Consider the following 19,053-nt stretch of genomic DNA (forward strand, 5'->3'; position numbering starts at 1 on the left):
CGGTGGCTCAAGAGCATCGTAGTACTTGGTACTTGCTTTGATGATACTCCCAATGGCTTCAAAGCAGATACACATTTTAAGGTGCCTGGTTTGAAGGCACAAAGACACAAGGGCACTACCAAACAGAGGTTTCCTCAAGCTGGCTGTACTTATGAAGCCAACAAACAGTCAACCAAAGCCCTTATCTTGAAACCTCAACAAACTTTTAATTACACGTGTGTAGCTTCCCAACATGTTCTGTTTTTGAAATGTGGTTCTCAGGTACATGGGATTGGGGAACTCTGCACAGTATGATTTCCTTTCATTTTACTATACAATGCTCTGTATCACACAAATGTGGGGCTGATACAACACTTCTCTTACCTCTGCCTAAGGTGTCATCTCGTTTGTCCTTCAGGCTCATTGCCAGGGAGGCTGCATCGTAGACCTGGGGAGAATCACACATTTAAGTATTAGATTAATCTCCTGATGAGCTTGAATGCCAAGTCAGTAACCTGTCTATGGGAATTCTGCAACATAAAACTATGACATGTACCAAGACAGAGGTACCTTGTAGTGTGCTAATGTATTCAGCTTCTTCTTCCCATCTTCCATGAGTGATGAGTCATCAAGGTCTTTCAGGATGTAACTCTTTGAGCTGCAGGCAAACCATTCTGTTGGGAAGAAGAGGCATAAGTCCGGCTAACTGGCACCACTACTTTTTGCTATAACTTAATGACACAGGTATAAGTTTCAGGTTCCCAATTCCTGGTTCTTGTAAGCAATTCTTGGAGTAAGAGAAGGGAGTTTATTAGAATAACAGTGGAAAAAACCCAGCCCCTGCATCATGGACTTTCATTTTATCAGTAAACCAGAGACAGATACTTCAAAGAGGGGGAAGGAATGGAGTTGTTTATACAGATCTCATATTAAACTGACTCTGCTGATTACAGTGAGAATTTCCATACGATATAATATATATATACTGTACAATGAATCCCAGACCAAATCCTTATTGTAATACAAAGTCACTGTATTGGACACTAACCCAAATCCACATCCTCAACTCTAGGCCACTGTGAGAAGGGCAGATTCTTGCAGAAAGCCTCCAGGATCTTCTCCTTGCACTGGCTTACGGAGTCTGTGTCCAACACACGCACGCTCAGGGAGTCCATGCCACAGCCTTGGAAAGACACATTGAGGTTCTGCCAGTAAGAGACACAACAGACTCTGTTACAAACTGACTGCTGGTATTCACATGAAATTTGCATTTACATTATCAGCTTATAATTTTTCCCACAATTAACACTTTTTTGGTTTGTTGAATGCATCTAACTAGAAACTTTCCTTTATGTTTTCCAAAAAAACTACTTGCTTCTACTGATTTTCATAGAGAAAATTCTCTAGTTCTACCTGCTTGCACTAGTAGACATGCCTTCCTCTGGACCAACTAGCAGTTAGGCAGATTATATATGGACTTAAAAGGTTGAACTTGATGGACTTTTTTCAACCAAGCTTACTATGATAGTGTAGTATTGAACTGATTGGCTCAAGAGCTGAAGAGATGGATTTAATTAAATGTTTCAATAGTTTTTATTGGCATTTATGAACATAAACCACCAGAATAACATAGACAATATAGACAAACAAGGTCTAATCTTATTACATACAGTATGTCACGCTGTGATATAGTCAATGAAATGTTGAAAACAGACAGATTTCATGCGTGGCCATACATGCTGCCCCTGACAGCAATCGTACGAAAGTTATGTCTGACAAAGCTGGTGACGGTCTCCCACTGAAAATCTTCTGATCGGCAATACATGCAGAGATATTATCGGCAGCCGACAGAAATCTTTTAACCTGTCCGATCGACCAATCTCCATTGGACGAAAAATGTCGGGACTCTCCACACACAGTCCGAAAATCGGATCTTTGCATCTATGGCCAGCTTTAGACTGGTATGCCAGAGTACCAGTGTACTTTCTAGTAAACTCAAGCCAAGGAAAACCCCCCCAAAACCATTCTTATTCCCACTATAGGCATTTGTAACATCTATATTCACATTTTGTGAGAAAGTCTGGTTCTGATGGGTCCTAGGACACTGCATCAGTACTTGTCTGGCCAGCTTTATTAGTAGTTTCTGACTGGTTGCTCACTTTAACACATTGTTCTCTACCATGAGCAGTGTGTATATGTGTATGCTGACGTGATTGTATAATAATGAGGAGGTTCCCTGGTACAAAAGCTAATCTACATTTGAAATAATATTTTAATGCAAAGAGCAATACAGTTAATTTATAAAACAGTGCCACACTTGATGCGGTTACCTCTATTGTGCAAAAAAGTGCAAACCGTTTTATTACTGGGACCTTTCACTGTAACTTGTTGCCCTTATTTTACACTCAGTTTGCACCAGTTTGGATCCAGTCTTATTCCACAAGTGTTGAATGTGAAGTGTATTCTGCAGAAAGTTCCTTCAGGTAAGTGGCTATGTCCAAGTTAAGAGCAATTAGAAAGACAATAAACACTCCGGGGCAGGGACCTCCTTCCTCTCACCTCTCATTATGCCAGGCACTTACACCAAATATCATATGGATAGTGATGGGCGACTCTGTCCCGTTTAGTTTCACCGAGAAATTCGCAAAACTACGAAAGTTTCACGAACCACATTGAAGTCAATGGGCGTCAAAATTATTTGATGCACGACAATTTTGACGCACGACTTTTGTCCAAATGCATTTAAGTCAATGGGCTTCTGCATAATTTTGGTGTGCAACAAATTTTTCACAGCAGTTTCGCAAAAACATTCGCCGCAGCAAAATCCGGAAATTCGCTGCAGACCAATGCTCGGCGAATGAATTCGCCCATCATTAAATATGGAACATACACCAAGTTTAATATATAAATAAAGGTTATCGTCCAATTACTTTTCACATACAACTAGAGGAAATCATTAGTGCATGGTTTTCACTATTCCCCCTGGTGTATTTGTATATATTAGTATCACATTGCTTGATTTGATAAAAGATTTCCCTGCAGAAGCCAAAGCAATTGCATCCCATGAACAGACTGCTTGCTATAATGATGTCTATGGAGAATGTTGCTGTTGAGTAAAGCAAAGCAGGAGCCACCATTTATATTTATACAGGCAAATGTAATTTATCAAGATTCTGGATCAGGACACAGAACACTATGACAGCTCTGCCAGTAAACCCAAGGCTGGACCCTGCCCACCTCCTGCCATGGTAATACAAGCAGCTCCCCACAGCCACATGGGGATGATTTCTTGGTTTCTGTGTAATGTATGTGTGTGCGTGTTCTATTGAACATGAAACCACCTCTGCGTATATCCATTTCCTACTTCAATCTCTATGGCAGCCAATTAACGCCTACACTTAGAGAACCTTCAAGGGAGCTGTTATGATCTAAGCTGACACTGAGAGGTCAGGAGAGCAGAGAACTCCTATGGAATTTCCATAATTAGAAGACAGATTAGGCAGTGACACGTCTGGTTCTGCAAATAACATTCAGATAAATAAAAGCACATTCTAATTAAACCAATACATGGAGCTGTCGTTAAGGGTGTGCAGGGTGAGGAACCTCAATTTTTGTGGGTACAGACAAAACACGGGGGGAAAAAACTCTTTAAGAATGTATATATTTTCAACACTGGGGTTGAAGCTGTAAGTACAGCGTCAGGGGACGATTATAATCATTTATTTAATGATATTAAGCCAGTAAGTTGCACTGTTATAACTAATAGGGGTATACAATAATTTAACAAACAAGGGGGTAGTGTGTATAATAATTGAGCCTATGATTAAGTGTCTGTAAGATATGAAATGCGTAACGTTGTATCCTGATGTACATAAACAAATAATAAACTCCTAAACAAGTATGTCTAGAAGATTGGTCTTTGAAGTGCCTGCTCCTCTACAATACGGTAATCCGCTCCCTTAGCTGAAGGTTCAGGGTGGTTCACCTGGACCTCTTCCTATACTTGGTGAGTTTTACATTTTCAGACCTGAGAACTGTATTACTAATAATTTAACAAACAAGGGGGGGTAGTGTGTATAATAATTGGATACAGACAAGGGGGTATAACTGTAGAACAGTGTATATTGCATGGATATATTCCTATAAGAGAGTGGCCCACTAAGATGCCATACAGTGTATGTAGTAAGGCAAGATGGTATTAGTCTGAGATGCCAGTTATAAGACCCACTTGGTGGAACCACAGTAACCACAAGGAAAAGACAGAGAACATTCTGGCAGCAGTGCCCTTGGATACTTACATACCCACCCCTGCTACTGGGTTGTTTTTTATTCAGCAAGTCTAATGCCCTTATTAATTACAATGCTGGTTGAAACGCATCTGGCACACAGAGAATATAACTGGTACCAAATGATCTAGCAGTGGAAGCGCTAAACAGATCATATCTGATCCTATGCCGGGTCTGTTTACAAGCGTGTGTGTTCCAGACATGAGGCTGCAAGCATTTCAATTGCACGGCCCCTCCCTGAGTTGTGGGCTCTCCGGTTACACCCCAAAGCTGTGCTCTATTCTCTAACTCCCCCATAGGAAATGAGCATCCTTCCCTCCCACCTTTGCCCCTTCTTCCTTTCTAGACGTGAGCCATAAATCATAGCTCTCCTGGGGCTGAGCCTTCATCTTTGTAATCCCTCAGAGAAGGAAACGGATGGGGCATAAAGTTAAACCCTTCTTGTGTCTGGGATGCTTCCCTACTGAGGCACAGTGCGCTAAGATGACTATATCCAACAGGTCAACTCTGCCCTTCATCTTCCAATAACGAAATGACTATAGGCCACCATAACTAGCAAGTTCAGCTTACAAATTGCATTGAGATGTCAAGTACAAGATGTCTCAGATCACTATGGATTCTTTCTTAGGTTTGGTTGGGCTTTATTATAGTAATTAGTTGGCAGAAGAGGAGATGAAGGCACCAGACATGCAACCAATGCATCATTCGTCTATTGCGCTCACTGGACGAAATCAACAGAGACCATTGTCCACTTTAACCTTGACTTTATTTATGCACACATTGTGATATCAAGGCAAACATTGTGCAGACAGCTTACGCATTTCGTGCACCTACTACTGCCACTTCCTCAGAGCTTTGATATGCAACTAAGGTATACCTGCTAAATCAAAGCCATAATTTTCACGTTATAGAGTAATGGCCAGGCACACCAGCCATATTTCTTACCTCAACAAGTTGTACCTTGGCCTGCAAAGCAATATGGCGGCCAATACATAAACCATTCATTATTATATATTGTCTGTTTAAAGGGAAACTCATCTAAAAATATTGATGTAGACAATGATAACAGGTATTCTGGTTTTATCTAACTCTGACCAGGGATTTAAGGTTTGCTGTTTATTGCTTTATTATAGCGTGGTTTCAGGGTGGACTTTTTTTTTAAAAAAAGTTTAATTTTGTTTGCTGTTCCTTTTTCCGTACTAGAACTGAAACTAGAACTCATAAATGCATTTATGTGGGTATATATTTATTTATTGCTAATTGTATAACTGGCTCTGTACATTTTCAATTTAAATGTAAATATAATAAATCAGTGATTTTAAAAAGGTATAATTATAAATAACTAGCAAGGGTAAAGTTGCTTTACAGTCGTGTTCCCTTTATAGAATTAGGCTATATAATATTTTCCCTGTATACTGTGCTATCAAACTTGAAAATCGGATTTCATGGTCAAAGTAGTTCATAATCTAAACCTATATTCCCCAGAAGAAGGAATGAGCAGTCGGTGCTGCCAGACATCTCTCTCCACACAATATTATCAATCAATGAATCTTTGCTTCAAATGGTCATTTTGTGTTACAGTTTCCTGAACGTTTATAAAAAATCAATTTGTCACAGGGAATATCCAACAAACCTGGTGTAACATAAAATAATATACACGCTATGAAGAGTGCATGGCTTATACCAGACTGAGACAGGTTTCCATATGTGCAAGACACCTAAGGGGCAACTGGGAAATTTAACCCTTTGGCTGTTGCTTGTTCTGCCGTTTCTAAATGCTCAGAACAGATGATAAAACCTCAGGTTTTTTTTTATAACTGAAAATCTGTTCTAAATTATAAAGAAAATAATTACTGGTATTTTGTTTTGGAAACTGTCCAGGAATTTATACAATAGTTGCACCAAATCTCTGAAAATCCCAATGTAGAAGTATTTCCAGTAAGTAGGGGACCTGTAAAGTCTCTAAGCTGCCAAAAGCCCTCTGGCCTTGTTTCTCTTTGTTGCAATATATTGTGCAGCTCTCTGAAAATATTTAGTATTTATAGTAAGCAATAAACTATGCCAGTGTTGTACTCATGTTTTCTACGTACAATGTAGTGTTTTTTCCAAGAGTTCCAGTGTAACGTCTGTGTAGCTTACACCACAACCTGTGCACAATTTACAATGCATACTTATTTGTGTATTCATTGGATAACTGTCCAAAAGTTGCATTCTTATTTTGCTTATGTCAATCAGGGTGCAAATCATGTGCAAGTCATATGTGCTACCTAGCATCTGGGCTCCCTGTACTTTGTAGTTTGCTGGTAATTTTTCACTGTGGAAGCAACTGGCCCTGTGGCACAAGTATAAGCATGTATTAATGCAACTACTTTTGTGAATAGCACTTGCATGGCCTCAATTTAATTCTTTGCACTTACCCTTGCATTAACAAGGTTTTGGGCCAGGCACACACACACAGGTTATATTTAAATCGCAAAGTCCATACCCTGGTTTGCAAACATATAATGGCACTGCACATTAGTCAGGACAGGGTCTGCTTCCCCTACAGTTATACCTCTGACCCAATACATGAAGAAACATGAAAGCCCAGTTTTACTCGCCCTCTGATTTGCAAGATTTTCCCTTTCTCCTGGGTACTGCCCATATTGTGCTCAGTAAAGAAACTACACATTCACCCCTACTCACCATAGCCTTGGCCTCAATGTTCTCTCTGAGCAGCCACTCCTCGTTCAGTGTGTATCTGGCCTTCCCAGTGATGGCGTCAATGGATCCCTTATTGATTTGCTGCTTTATGGCACAGAGCAGTAAGAAAAATGGCTCTCCCACCGTTTCCTGAAAAGACAGGTAACCCAGCAATTTACTGTTACTGAATTTTTCAAACTGCACTTGAATACCCACGCCATCATCCATCTTGTTTTCATTAGGAACTCACTTACAAACACTGGGAAAGTTTAACCCTACAGAGTAACAGGAACCAAAAAATTGTGTTTTCTCCAAAAAAGGCCTTACGCGTTTTGTGCCTCTTGGGGCACTTACTCATAGGCACGAATCGCATCAGGCCTTCACCTGTATGTCCCATTAAATGGTTTGAATTTTTAATTATACTTTTGGTCATTATTTTGGAGAAAAACTCACACACACTCACTTACATGTTTAGGCACTGGGGTGAACTGTGAGTATATTTCTCTCCCTTTATCTCTATTGCCCTTATTACTGGACATCAATTTATAGTGGTGCTGTTATGGACAATCTACAGAGTAACCCAATAACCAAACAGATTGGGACTAAAAGTTGAAAAATAAATGTTTGATTGGCTGCTGGAAGTGGTGTGCTGGTGCCAAACTGCCGGTGTTCCCATAAATAGCTACATATAATGGCTTCTAAGCAATATCAGATACATGCATTAAGGTATCCTCAAAATGAATCCTCTTGCTGGTTTAATATTTCCCCTTTTTTCTTTTAGCCATTAATAGCCATGGGAGCTGTGGGACTGCTCAGACATTATAAAAGATTATCAACAGAAAGCAGCCGAGTTTTAAAAAACACATGATGTTATGCCATGGCTGTATAAGGAGAATGTATAGTAAGAAGAAATGTATTTAGGCTTTGGAGAGAATAGATAGAGGGGGAAACACCAGGCAAAAAATCTCCCACATCTCTGCAACTGCTGCTGAAGCCACAGAACAGACAAATACTGGGAGTTGCACCTTGCATCATGGTTGAATTGGCAGTGAAAATGATCTTACAACCATTACAAAATATTTGGGCCCATTTAAGAATGGTGCAATTGTAATAATGCTGAGGACCACAAAGTTGTAAATGACCCCTAAAATCTGTCTTTTGTGCTTTTTATCAACATTTTCTCCCAAGGGGCCCCCGCTCAACCCTACCCAAAAACCCATAACAATGAGGACAGGAATAGCAGCCCATGACGACATGTGTAGAACAATACCCTGTAAAAATGTATCACACAGTGGGTGGAATGGATCCAACACACAAAAACTAGCTGTATGTTTTTTCCTAAATGCCGTGGATGGAAAATGTGGTACTGAAGCCGAACCCCCCTCCTTTCTTTCCATCTTGGATCGTCTGTCACAAGCCTAATTAAATCTGTATTTGTTTTCAGAGCCAAAGTGACAGAGCTAATCCATTCCAGGCCCCTTTCTGACGCCTCTTTTAACTGAGCACGGCCATTAATGGGTTCACTGGTATCACAGCGTGACCACTGCCCCCTCACTTGTAAAGTCTCTGACTCAAAGAAAGAAGAAATTGGCCACTTCTGAAGGATAATTCAGAGATTGAATGGCTGGATGGCTTTCTGAATCAATCCCATGCAAGGTCATTCCCAATGTAACACGGACTTCAGCAAATTTACTTAATGACCCGTCTCAAAAATCACTGTCTGAGTAAATTGACCCTACAAGAAGCAGTCAGATATATGTGTGGGAAATCTAGCAAACAGTTGAAGTATGCAGCTCAATCGTGGCTGCTGCTCCATTGAATTTAAAAAATAAAATATACAGATAAATAAGGTCTCAGTGAATAACTACCTATATCTACATGTTTAACTGACAACTCTGTCCCACTGAGTCACACTAACGATAATGCTCTTGCACTTTCACATGACCAAGAGCTGCATGAGATGGGACTATGAGGACCCTTAAACATATGAAAACAATGATGCAGGCAGCCTTTAGAAGGATTGTTTGGAAAGGTTGGATTGATGTCATAAAAGAGTCAACTGCTCCACTTGTGTGTGTGTGTGTTTCATAAAAAAATGAACTCACTTAATCATGTTTTAGGCAGTCTGAATGGATAGACACTTCTAATGATAAAGATAAATGCAGGCATATAACTAAGCCTTCAGCTGCATTGAGGGACAACCTGGAAATCTATTTGGTTGTCAGGTTCTGTTCTATGGTGTTCTTGCCCACATTGCTAGTCACCTTCTGTAAGCTGTGGAGCACCAGGACCCACATAATTAACAGGTGAATTTCTCATGGGTGTCCTCTTTACCTGCTTGATTCCACATGGCATAGGAATACATCACCAAAAGAAGAATATGAATGACATTAGCTCCAAGTCCCAGAGGAAGTTATGTGGTAAATATCTGCTATTCTTGCATGTGGTATAATCCTTGGAGACCTTGGCTAAGTACACTTTAAATTAAAGGACCTTTGGGGAACACATTTCCATAATGTCTACACACACAGAATCAAGCCCAGAGGTGCAAACCCTTGCTCCATGGAGCACCACAGACAATTTGATCATAAAATGTTGCTTTTATTAAACTCAAAGCTTCAGGGTATATGACATGACTAATGCCACTAAGCCGGTGCCTGAGTAATGTCCCACTGCAAGAGCCAGCATTTATCTCTGGATGTTAAATGAGCCTCAGAAGTACAAGGGGCACTTTGGGACAGAGACCTTATTTGTATTCAGTCTCACAGCAACACACAAAAATGGCTATACATACAGATAATCATATACAAAACAAAGGGCAAATATGTGAGCCTGATGATCCTGACTAATCTGTGTATTATGTGTATTAGATGGTTTGTTGGCAGGTTTTAAAATATAATTCCTGCTTTAGCTGCCAGAGCATGCTGGGAGTCGTAGCAGGTAATCACAACAGGTCCTCAGATCCCACTCTCTAACTGTTGTTCCCCATTTGATTTATATAATTTATTTATCTTTCAAGACCTAATGTATCCTGCAGAGTCATTTTATATTTTCCCTTTGTAATATACGTATTATTGCCACTTCCCGTTTTACACAGTTTTGCAAGACAAGTGAAAGGTCGCAGAGAGTAGACAGATCAGCTCTGATCTGTATTGGAGTTTGTTTGCTTCCAGATTAGGAAAACACAATGAGATGCAGCATGGGTGGCCCATACCACACAGACCCACCAAACTACAATTTTAACAAAATCCTAAACCAGGCAGCTAATCGTTTAGGGGTGTACAGATTCAGAAAATGGCATTATTATGGTCTGTGCTAAATACTACCCGTGTAAAAGAAAAGGGTTACCAGTATGGGGTGATATAAAGTCTGTAGTATGGTTTTTCTTTCTGTTAACATGACAGCTTCCAACAATGAGTGACTGGCCGTTCTAGAGAACTAGCTTGAAGGTCAGTTATGGTGAGATTTAGAATGAGTGCTTATTTTCATTCCAAATAATTGGACAGATTGTTAAGAATTTCTGGACTTTCTACACCCCTTGCTTATGTTATTTACAGTATCCCATTTGAAAGTTACATTAGGAAATAGATCTCCATACCCTGAGACAGCTGTACATGCAGATGGACATCCAGTTGGTGAGCATCTTCTCGACTACAGACTCCGTTCTACGCAACATGAGTTTGGGGTTTTTGGAGGCTGAAGAGTCAATGAGATCCACTAGAAGATCCTTCATAATACTTGTATAATACTCCAGCTTCCCATGAAGAGCAATGGTGAGCAGAGAAGCCAAGTTGCATCTGTGAAGAAGAGAAGAGTCAGCTAATAAAAAACAACAGTGCCTTTATCATATAATTATGATTTGCTTCAGGAGGAGCAGATGAGTGCTTTGCTGAACTCTTGGTTTCTTTTATGTACATATATGTGCCATGTGATTATCTGCAGCTCACTTAAATAGTTGATTGCATAGTATTCTTCATTCAGTTTATAATCTATGTGACTCTACACCAGGGGTCTCCAACCTTTTTTTTAACCTGTGAGCAACATTCAGGTGTAAAAGTAGTTGGGGAGCAACACAAGCATGAAAAAATCCTGGGGGTGGCAAATAAGGGCTGTGATTGGCCATTAGGTAGTGCCTATGTAGAATGGCAGCCTACAGGAGGCTTGCCTTCAAGCCTAGAATACAAAAATAAGCACCTGCTTTGGGGCCACTGGGAGCAACATCTAAGGGGTTGGTGAGAAACATGTTGCTCGTGAGCTACTGGTTGGGGATCACTGCTCTACACCATACCTGTCTCGGATAGCAAAGTCCTTCTGAAACTCTACAGCATGGATGAAGGTGATCAGGAAGTGCCTGTTGCTAAGCAGGGTAGACAGTAGGGTAATTCCTTCCTCCATGTTTGTCCGGCAGTTCTCTGGAACCTAAATAATCAGACATAACAAGATCCATGATGGAACCCTTAGAGGGTTTTGAACCATTTCTGGCTGCCTTTCATAAACAAACAGTGTCTGCCATATACAGGACTTAAGAAATAAACCTCTGCCTAGGATAACAAACATTTTTCTTTCTAGTTTTCATCCTCCTTCCCACATTCCTGTATCTTGCAGAGCCGTGCACAATGAACCGTTTGCTGTGTTATTAACAATAGCAGTCTTTGCCATATTTCACATGATTTTAATGGCTGAGGTGAGGGGTATCATCTAACTGAAGTTTTTTGATCTGTTTCATTGTTCCTTCAAACTGAAATTCCAGCAGTAAATTGTCTGTAACAGTAGAAAGCAAAGTATATACTCCTGTGTGTCTATCCTCCCTCCCTCTCCCTGGCTGCTTTTTTATGAACTGGCTCTTTAGGTTTCCTTCAGAATTGCCTTGCTCTTTGTCCTGAAACTATACGAGCCACTTGGGGCTCCTGCCAAAGCAAATGGCCCCGTTCTTTCTTCCCCTTTTTTTTTGTGTCTATAGATCTTGAGCAGGAGGAGCATTTGAGATTTACAGTTCACAAAACATCAAATGACTCAGAGAAAAGGCAATTAGCAGTATAAGTGACATCACAGAAATATGTAGTGGGCTGTTAATTGTTAAAGGCAAACAATCATTGCATTTCTTTTGAAATCTTTAAAAAGAGTCTATTTGCCATGCTTTAAATAAATATTGTGGTTTTCCGCCTTGATTGCTTGTGTTTACAATTATTATCCAATAATCACAAGCCCCATACTACTAAGTCTGTGTCCGAGGGGGGTCCTGCCACCAAGTTAAGTTATGGCCCAAATGAGAAAAATACCCCCCCCCCCTGAACACACACAGAGCCATGCTCCTGATTTGCCCCAGACACTCCCCAATGCCAACAACCCAGCCGACGATCAACCCTAAGCTCCACCTTTTTCAGCCCAAGAATCATGCTTTTCCATTTCTGCAACAGAGCCCCTGACTGCAGTACCCCTGTACCCCGATGGTGCCCTGATTATCTCTTCCCTTCAATTAAAATACACACCATCTTCAAAAGGTTTTTGTTTACTTATAGACTGTTATAAGTCAGTATTTAATGATTTTAGCTGCTGCATCTATGAAATAGTAGTAGCTGGAAGACAATTGATAATCATATACCTCCGGGCATGATAGCTAAATACAGATGCATCGAAATAAGCCTTTACTTATTAATCAAGATTCAATTTGGTCATTTTTGTAGTTTCAGGTATAACACCCCTTGGAAAGGCATACGGCTAGTCTTGGTGAGAGGGGAAATATTGGAGGAGCAGCTAAAGGTCCACTTAGCAGGACAGGGATTGGTTGCAACAGCTAAATCAATGACACCTCTGCATTTACAATTACACTTAAAGCCATACCTCCCTAATAGAATGGGCAAACTACCCACCTTACTGTTTACTCACCTTCCACTCTCCACATAGCAGTGGGTGTGTCTCTGGCACCTGGAAGCCGAGCTGGGTGTTAAAGTTCTGTGTGGGTAGGATGTAGCGCTCTTCATACAGAGATGAACACTGTGAAAAGACAGACTGAAGCTGACATTTTTCTTGTACCATGGGCATCAAGTTGCCACAACCAAATTTCATTAGTCTCTGAAATCTAGAAGGAGGACCAAAGTCCGTAGGGCTGTTTTTTCCAGCAATTGTTACAGCTGACTAGACTTGCTTTGCAGATTTGAAGGTCCCTGTTCAGCCACACAACCCTTTCATCACTACAGATTTACCTTGAATATAAGTGATTACTTTAACAGACACATATATTCTGGCATCATATGGTCCAAGCCGTCCAAAATGTAACCATGACCTCCCAGATATAAGTGCAACTCCCAGATATAAGTGCAACTTGGCCATCCATAGTGCAACTTGGCACGTCATAGAACGGGAAGTATGTTTCATGATGATGCCTGTTTGTTGTTTTAAACATAGCCTGAAATAAAGTTTTTTAATAGTATATGCTGTTTGCGGGACACTTTCCTTAACCCTCTTTGGCTCTTTGGATAAAGTATTGACTGGATCAGAGATCAGTTTGTGAAGGTGCCTGCTACAACAAGGGTACGGCCAGTTTAGGGGAGAATGCAGTATACGGACATGTAAGTTCTCTTGAATATGTGCCAAACACATAAATAGCCAAAGTGCACTAACAGGACCTACAGACCCACCAGAATGTATCGCCTGTCTAAATGGGGTGATTAGGCGATTAACTATGGTGTGATCACACCAGAGTTTGATTAATCAAACTAATGACTTTGGTGAAGGGAACATGTTGAGATGAGCATACAGTTCAGAGAGCTGACTATATGCGCAGAAAAATCTTTAGGTGGTCCTAACAGAGGCAACTGGCCAGAGACCAGCAACGCTACAGTTGTTGGTTAATTAAATGTGTGGGATATAGAGTAGGGCAAGACTGAGACAGCAGTGCTAGATATCACAGAAGCAACAGCTGAAGACTGTCATGTGCTACTGGTATTTGAAGTTCAGCTCCTGAAGGGCCATAACGAGCCCTCACATAGTCTGTATTGCCCTGGCCCCACCACCACTAAAAATGGACTTGTATTAAAGAAAAGAGCAACAAGTAGCCAGTGGCAGATAAACATTTTGCTCACCTAAGATAAACACAGAAAACTATGGGAAAAGAAGCCACTAAAAGATGAATGCAGAGCATGAGGTTAAACATCAATTAAAACACCAATTTAGGCTTCCTGCTGCTTCTCCATTTTAGTGGGAAGTGGGCACTGGACAACATCAGTATTCAGCAGAATTACAAAGTGACTCAACAGTCAGCACTCACTTTGTTTAGTATTACTTCCTCAGTAGAATGTTATTTTTGACACCAAAATATATCCAGTGTGACACAGATGTCCTGATGAGCAATGCTCAGCTTTTTTCTCTAGCATTTTTTAGTAGCACCCCCATGCAATCCAAAAGAGCCAAAACGTCCACCATTGCTTTTCAGGTGAATCAACTTAAAGAACTTGGAAACACAGACTGCTTTATTTTCTGACTACAAACCAATGGGGCACTAGTGATTTTTGAATTCTTTGGCACAGCCTCCTGAGCTACTGAAAACTAGCCAGAAAAAGCACCTGAAATCACATTGGGTCCCATTGCCATCACCAGCTTTCTCAATCAGCAGGCAGTGTTATGCAATCAGTTATAGATATGCTGAAAAACAAATAGTGACCTTACAGCCAGGTTGCCGTGGAACAATAAGTGGGGCATCAGTCGGACCCATAACACCACATTGCAAGTGATATTTCTTCAAGCTGCTCCAGTTAGACAACACAAGAGCGCTAAGGTGATATTAAATTCCCTTGAGTAATTTTGCAGAGTACCTTGGTAGGTGCAACATTCTTACCTTTGGGAAGAAAGTGCGTGTGACAAAATGCCTGTATTCTAGGAAGGGGATTCCTTGGCTGCGATTTAATTCCTTGGTTAGGTCTGTCATGTCTGTCTGTAGCTCAGCAAATCCTGTAACCAAGACAGATAAACTTAATGAGTACAACTACTGGCAAGTCTCACCCAATCATAAGCTTAAGATTACTAGGAGGATAATGAAATCCTTTAACAGTAAAGTTTAAGGGCAGGCGGAAAAGTGACATCAGTGCAACCATTCTCTCGTGGAGAATGACTTTTATTATAATTTTTAAACTACTATTATTTATTATAAATAATAACTAATTTCCTGGTAATAAAGAAAGATATTATTTCTATCTTCCAGAAAAGCAGCAGATACACATAAGTCCCATTAAAAGCTTTTGTATCATCAAGCAGTGGAAAGACAACAAATTTCTTAGGATGAAAGAAAATCCCTTTTCTCCAGAGATGATTATATCCTCAAACCCATACTAAAACAGTCCGCTCAACCTCTTACCTTTACGGATTTCCTCTCGGATCTGAGATTCCATCTCCTCCATCTGAACTAGGGTTTTCTGCCAATATCGCTCAGCTCTACGACTCTTGGTGCAGAAAACAAACAGAGCTGGAGAAATAAAAAGGAAAGTGCAGAGTTAATCAAATACAGCCAGAGCAAATTTGGTTGCAGAGTCCAGGGTGGGGAGCCCTTGGGATTAGTTTCTCCGCTGGGCTTAAGGTACCGCAATTAGACATTACTTTTTTTACCCTTCTAAGGCGAATTGGTGACACCTTCAGAAAGTGTTTGTTTGCATTCCTCTGAATCAACAAGTTATGGAGGATTTACTTAAATTAATCATGAAAGCTTAAAACTGATGCCCCACAATATTTTAAAACTTTTGAATGCTGAATGATTCAGTGAATTGTAGTAGACAAAAACTGAAGGTTATTGACGCTGACATTGCCAGTGGAGATGAACTTCACAACCCTTCAGATTTTGAAAGATAGGACCTGTCATCACATCATGTGCTATCCTTGGTGTTGTTTAGTTAAGGCGCTGGACACAAGCTTATCCCTACTGTGAGGAATTCCCAGCTGGGGGGATGCGTGTCCAACTTACCGACCACGGACAGGAGTAACAATATACTGCAGATGACTATGGAGATGATGATTGACGTGTCTATCCCGGCCAGGTGCAGAGTGGTGATAGTCTGATTGAATTTACCAACTTGTATCTGTGAAAAGACCAAAATGCACAGGTGTGTAAGGAGACCTTCTGGATGTACAAACCTGCCCAGCTCCATGTGAATGGACTTAGAATTAAAGCAGCATTCAGAAGTTGCAAAGATATCTCTGCGCAGTGAGGGAACGTACAAAACAGCTGCAGTAGATAAGGTAGGACAGTTGCAGAGGACCAGACATTTTACCAAATATTCATATAGTGAGTTGCAGCAGCACTTAATGTCAGTAGCCCCATTTTAGGCTGATAGCACTACAAAACCCATATGGCAACAGCAATACCTGGGTAGTGCCCAACCAAGAACATTGTGGGTGTTTTATTAATGTTGCAGCTCCTCCTTAAAGGATCAGTAACATCAAAAAATTAAAGTGTTTTAAAGTAATAAAAATATAATGTAGTGTTGCCCTGCACTGGTAAAACTACTGTGTTTGCTTCAGAAACACTACTATAGTTCATATAAATAAGGTAGCAATAGGGGCAGCCATTCAAAGGAGAAAAGGCTCAGGTTACACAGCAGATAAGCTCTGTAGAACATAATGGTGTTATCTGTTATCCACTATTTATCCTGTAACATATAGACTTTTTTCAATTGCTGCCTTTGCCACAAATCAGCTTGTTTATATGAACTATAGTAGTGTTTCTGAAGCAAACCCATCAGTTTTACCAGTGCAGGGCAACACTACATAATATTTGTATTACTTTAAAACACTTCGTCATTTTTTGGTGGTACTGTTCCTTTAAGCTTCTACTGTGTTATAGATGGACCTTTTTCTAAGTGTTAAATTAATTGTCAGATTTTTATTGTGTTTCTTTCTAGCCTGTAACTGAAAATGTGACCTGGTTGCCAGGTTCATTGTGATCGGTAACCAAAAAACCTCCCCGTATTTTCTTCACTTCTTGAACACCTTCCCCATTCGCTCTCCCGGTCAGCTGAAATATGCAATGCGCCTATTTCTACTAGGGATCCCTGAAGCTACACCTCACATGTAGCATCAACTTCTTGTGGATGCTATTGCTCTGGAATTGTGGGAACAAATATTGCATTGTGGGTAAAAAAAAACATGGCAACTTGTGCCTGAACGTGCACTTTGCAGACTGCCCTTGCGCTAGTAAATAATCCCTATTATTATTTTTATCTTATTTATAACTCATATTTTGTTCATCTTCCAAACTGATCATACCAAAAGCTGATTTTCAGGTGAACTACCCCTTTAGTAGCCAGTACCACTGAAGCGGTGCCAACTTAATAGATGTTGAAAAGCAACATTCATTTCTGCCACATATTTATCTGGCTTTACTGAGCAGGACGAGTCTCCCAGTAGAGGTCAGTACTGTAAGCAGAATATGAAACCGGCATAGGGTTATCCTGAATATAGAGGTTGAATAGAAGCTGAGGGTTTATAGGAACTTGCGAAAATAAAGGGAGTTTCTATTTGGCAGTGAATCTATCCCAAAATGTCCAGGCTGTATGGGGAATTCCAGCTGGCTAGCTCATACAGTAATGTTATGACCAATCCCCTCAGGGAAAAAAAATTGCTAAGAACAAAAGAAGAACAAGAACTATTCAGAGATGACTTTTCTCCCTTATGATATCATGTATATCACGAGAAGTGTGGCAATGCCCAGCCATCCACAGTTCACACGGGGCTCTTTCAACCCATAACCTTCCAGATCTTTTCTGGTCACAGGCAGCATCATAGTAACATTATTTATTATATACAATGTCTATCCCAACTAGCCATTTCTCGTGGTCAATGAGAAATTATCTGCAGCCACTGTGTTCCATTGCCCTTAAACAAGGCCATGTTATAAACTGACTAATTCTACGCAACTTTTCAATTGGCCTTCATTCTTTCTTTTTTTAATTATTTGCCTTCTTCTTTTGACTCTTTCAGTCTTTCAAATGGTCACCGACCCCATCTAAAAAAACAATTGCATTTGCTCTGTAAGGCTCCAAATTTGTTGTTGCTGCTACTTTTTATTACTCTTCTTTCTTTTTAGACCCTCTCCTATTCATATTCCAGCCTTTTATTGAAATTAATGCATGGTGTAGCTAGACAGGCTCAAAGGAGTAAATGAGTCGGTTTGGACGTTAACAATGAGGAAGGATACATTTAAAGGGGTGCTTCACCTTTAGGGCAGAGACACACGCTCAGATTTGGGTAGATTAGTCACCCAGCGACAAATCTCCTCTTCTTTGGGCGACTAATCTCCCCGACTGCCTCCCGCCAGCTAGAATGTAAATCGCCGGCGCAATGGCAATCGGTGCGTTTCTTTTTCCGAAGTCGCCCGAAGTTGCCTCATGAGGAAACTTCGGGCCACTTCGGAAAACGAATTGCTCCAAGTGCCATCCCGTCGGGGATTTACATTCTGGCCGGCGGCAGACAGTTCTGGGAGATTAGTCACCCCGAAGAAGAGGAGATTTGTTGCCGGGCAACCAATCTCCCCGAATCTGAGCATGTGTCTCTGCACTTAAGTTAACCTTTCAAAAATCAATTCTAATTCTAAGTAACTTTACAATTGGTCTTCATTTTTTATTGTTCACCTTTTCCTTCTGACTCTTTCCAGCTTTCAAATGGGGGGTCAACGACCCCATCTAACAATCAAATGTTCTGTAAAGCTACAAATGTATTCTTATTGCTACTTTTTATCATTCATCTTTCTATTCACATCCTCTCCTATTCATATTCCAGTTTCTTATTCAAATCAATGCATGGTTGCTAGAGTCATTTGGACCCTAGCAACCAGATTGCTGCAATTGCAAACTGTAGAGCTTCTGAATAAAGAGCAAAATAACTGAAAAAAAAATTAATAATAATAAACAAAAACCCAATTGCAAAAGGTCTAAGAATATCACTCTCTACATCATAAAATTTAATTTACATGTGAACAACAATATCCGATCGTGTTGATCATGAATGCTGGTTCGAGCTGAGATCCTATTCAATGGATCTATAGTGGGCCCCTATATGATCCCATTGCTGGAATACTTTAATAAGGTTTTATTTAAATAATGTTAGAAATTTTATCCAAGAG

The 19,053-nt window shown here is 40.4% G+C and overlaps 1 protein-coding gene across 1 annotated transcript in view; it reads right to left on the bottom strand.

Moving 5' to 3' along the window:
• The window catches only part of plxnd1.L (plexin D1 L homeolog), an 89,279-nt gene that overhangs the window by 9,286 nt on the left and 60,940 nt on the right, over positions 1 to 19,053 (bottom strand). The window contains exons 20-29 of the mRNA XM_018259056.2: positions 15,898 to 16,012; positions 15,298 to 15,405; positions 14,782 to 14,894; positions 12,834 to 12,941; positions 11,236 to 11,366; positions 10,546 to 10,744; positions 6,951 to 7,097; positions 1,028 to 1,184; positions 550 to 653; positions 364 to 427 (exon numbers count right to left, since the gene is read on the bottom strand). Of these exons, the coding sequence (XP_018114545.1) occupies positions 364 to 427; positions 550 to 653; positions 1,028 to 1,184; positions 6,951 to 7,097; positions 10,546 to 10,744; positions 11,236 to 11,366; positions 12,834 to 12,941; positions 14,782 to 14,894; positions 15,298 to 15,405; positions 15,898 to 16,012 (1,246 nt within the window). The remainder of the gene's footprint in view (positions 1 to 363; positions 428 to 549; positions 654 to 1,027; positions 1,185 to 6,950; positions 7,098 to 10,545; positions 10,745 to 11,235; positions 11,367 to 12,833; positions 12,942 to 14,781; positions 14,895 to 15,297; positions 15,406 to 15,897; positions 16,013 to 19,053) is intronic.

The sequence above is a fragment of the Xenopus laevis genome, chromosome 4L (assembly GCF_017654675.1).
Source record: "Xenopus laevis strain J_2021 chromosome 4L, Xenopus_laevis_v10.1, whole genome shotgun sequence".
Taxonomy (NCBI): domain Eukaryota; kingdom Metazoa; phylum Chordata; class Amphibia; order Anura; family Pipidae; genus Xenopus; species Xenopus laevis.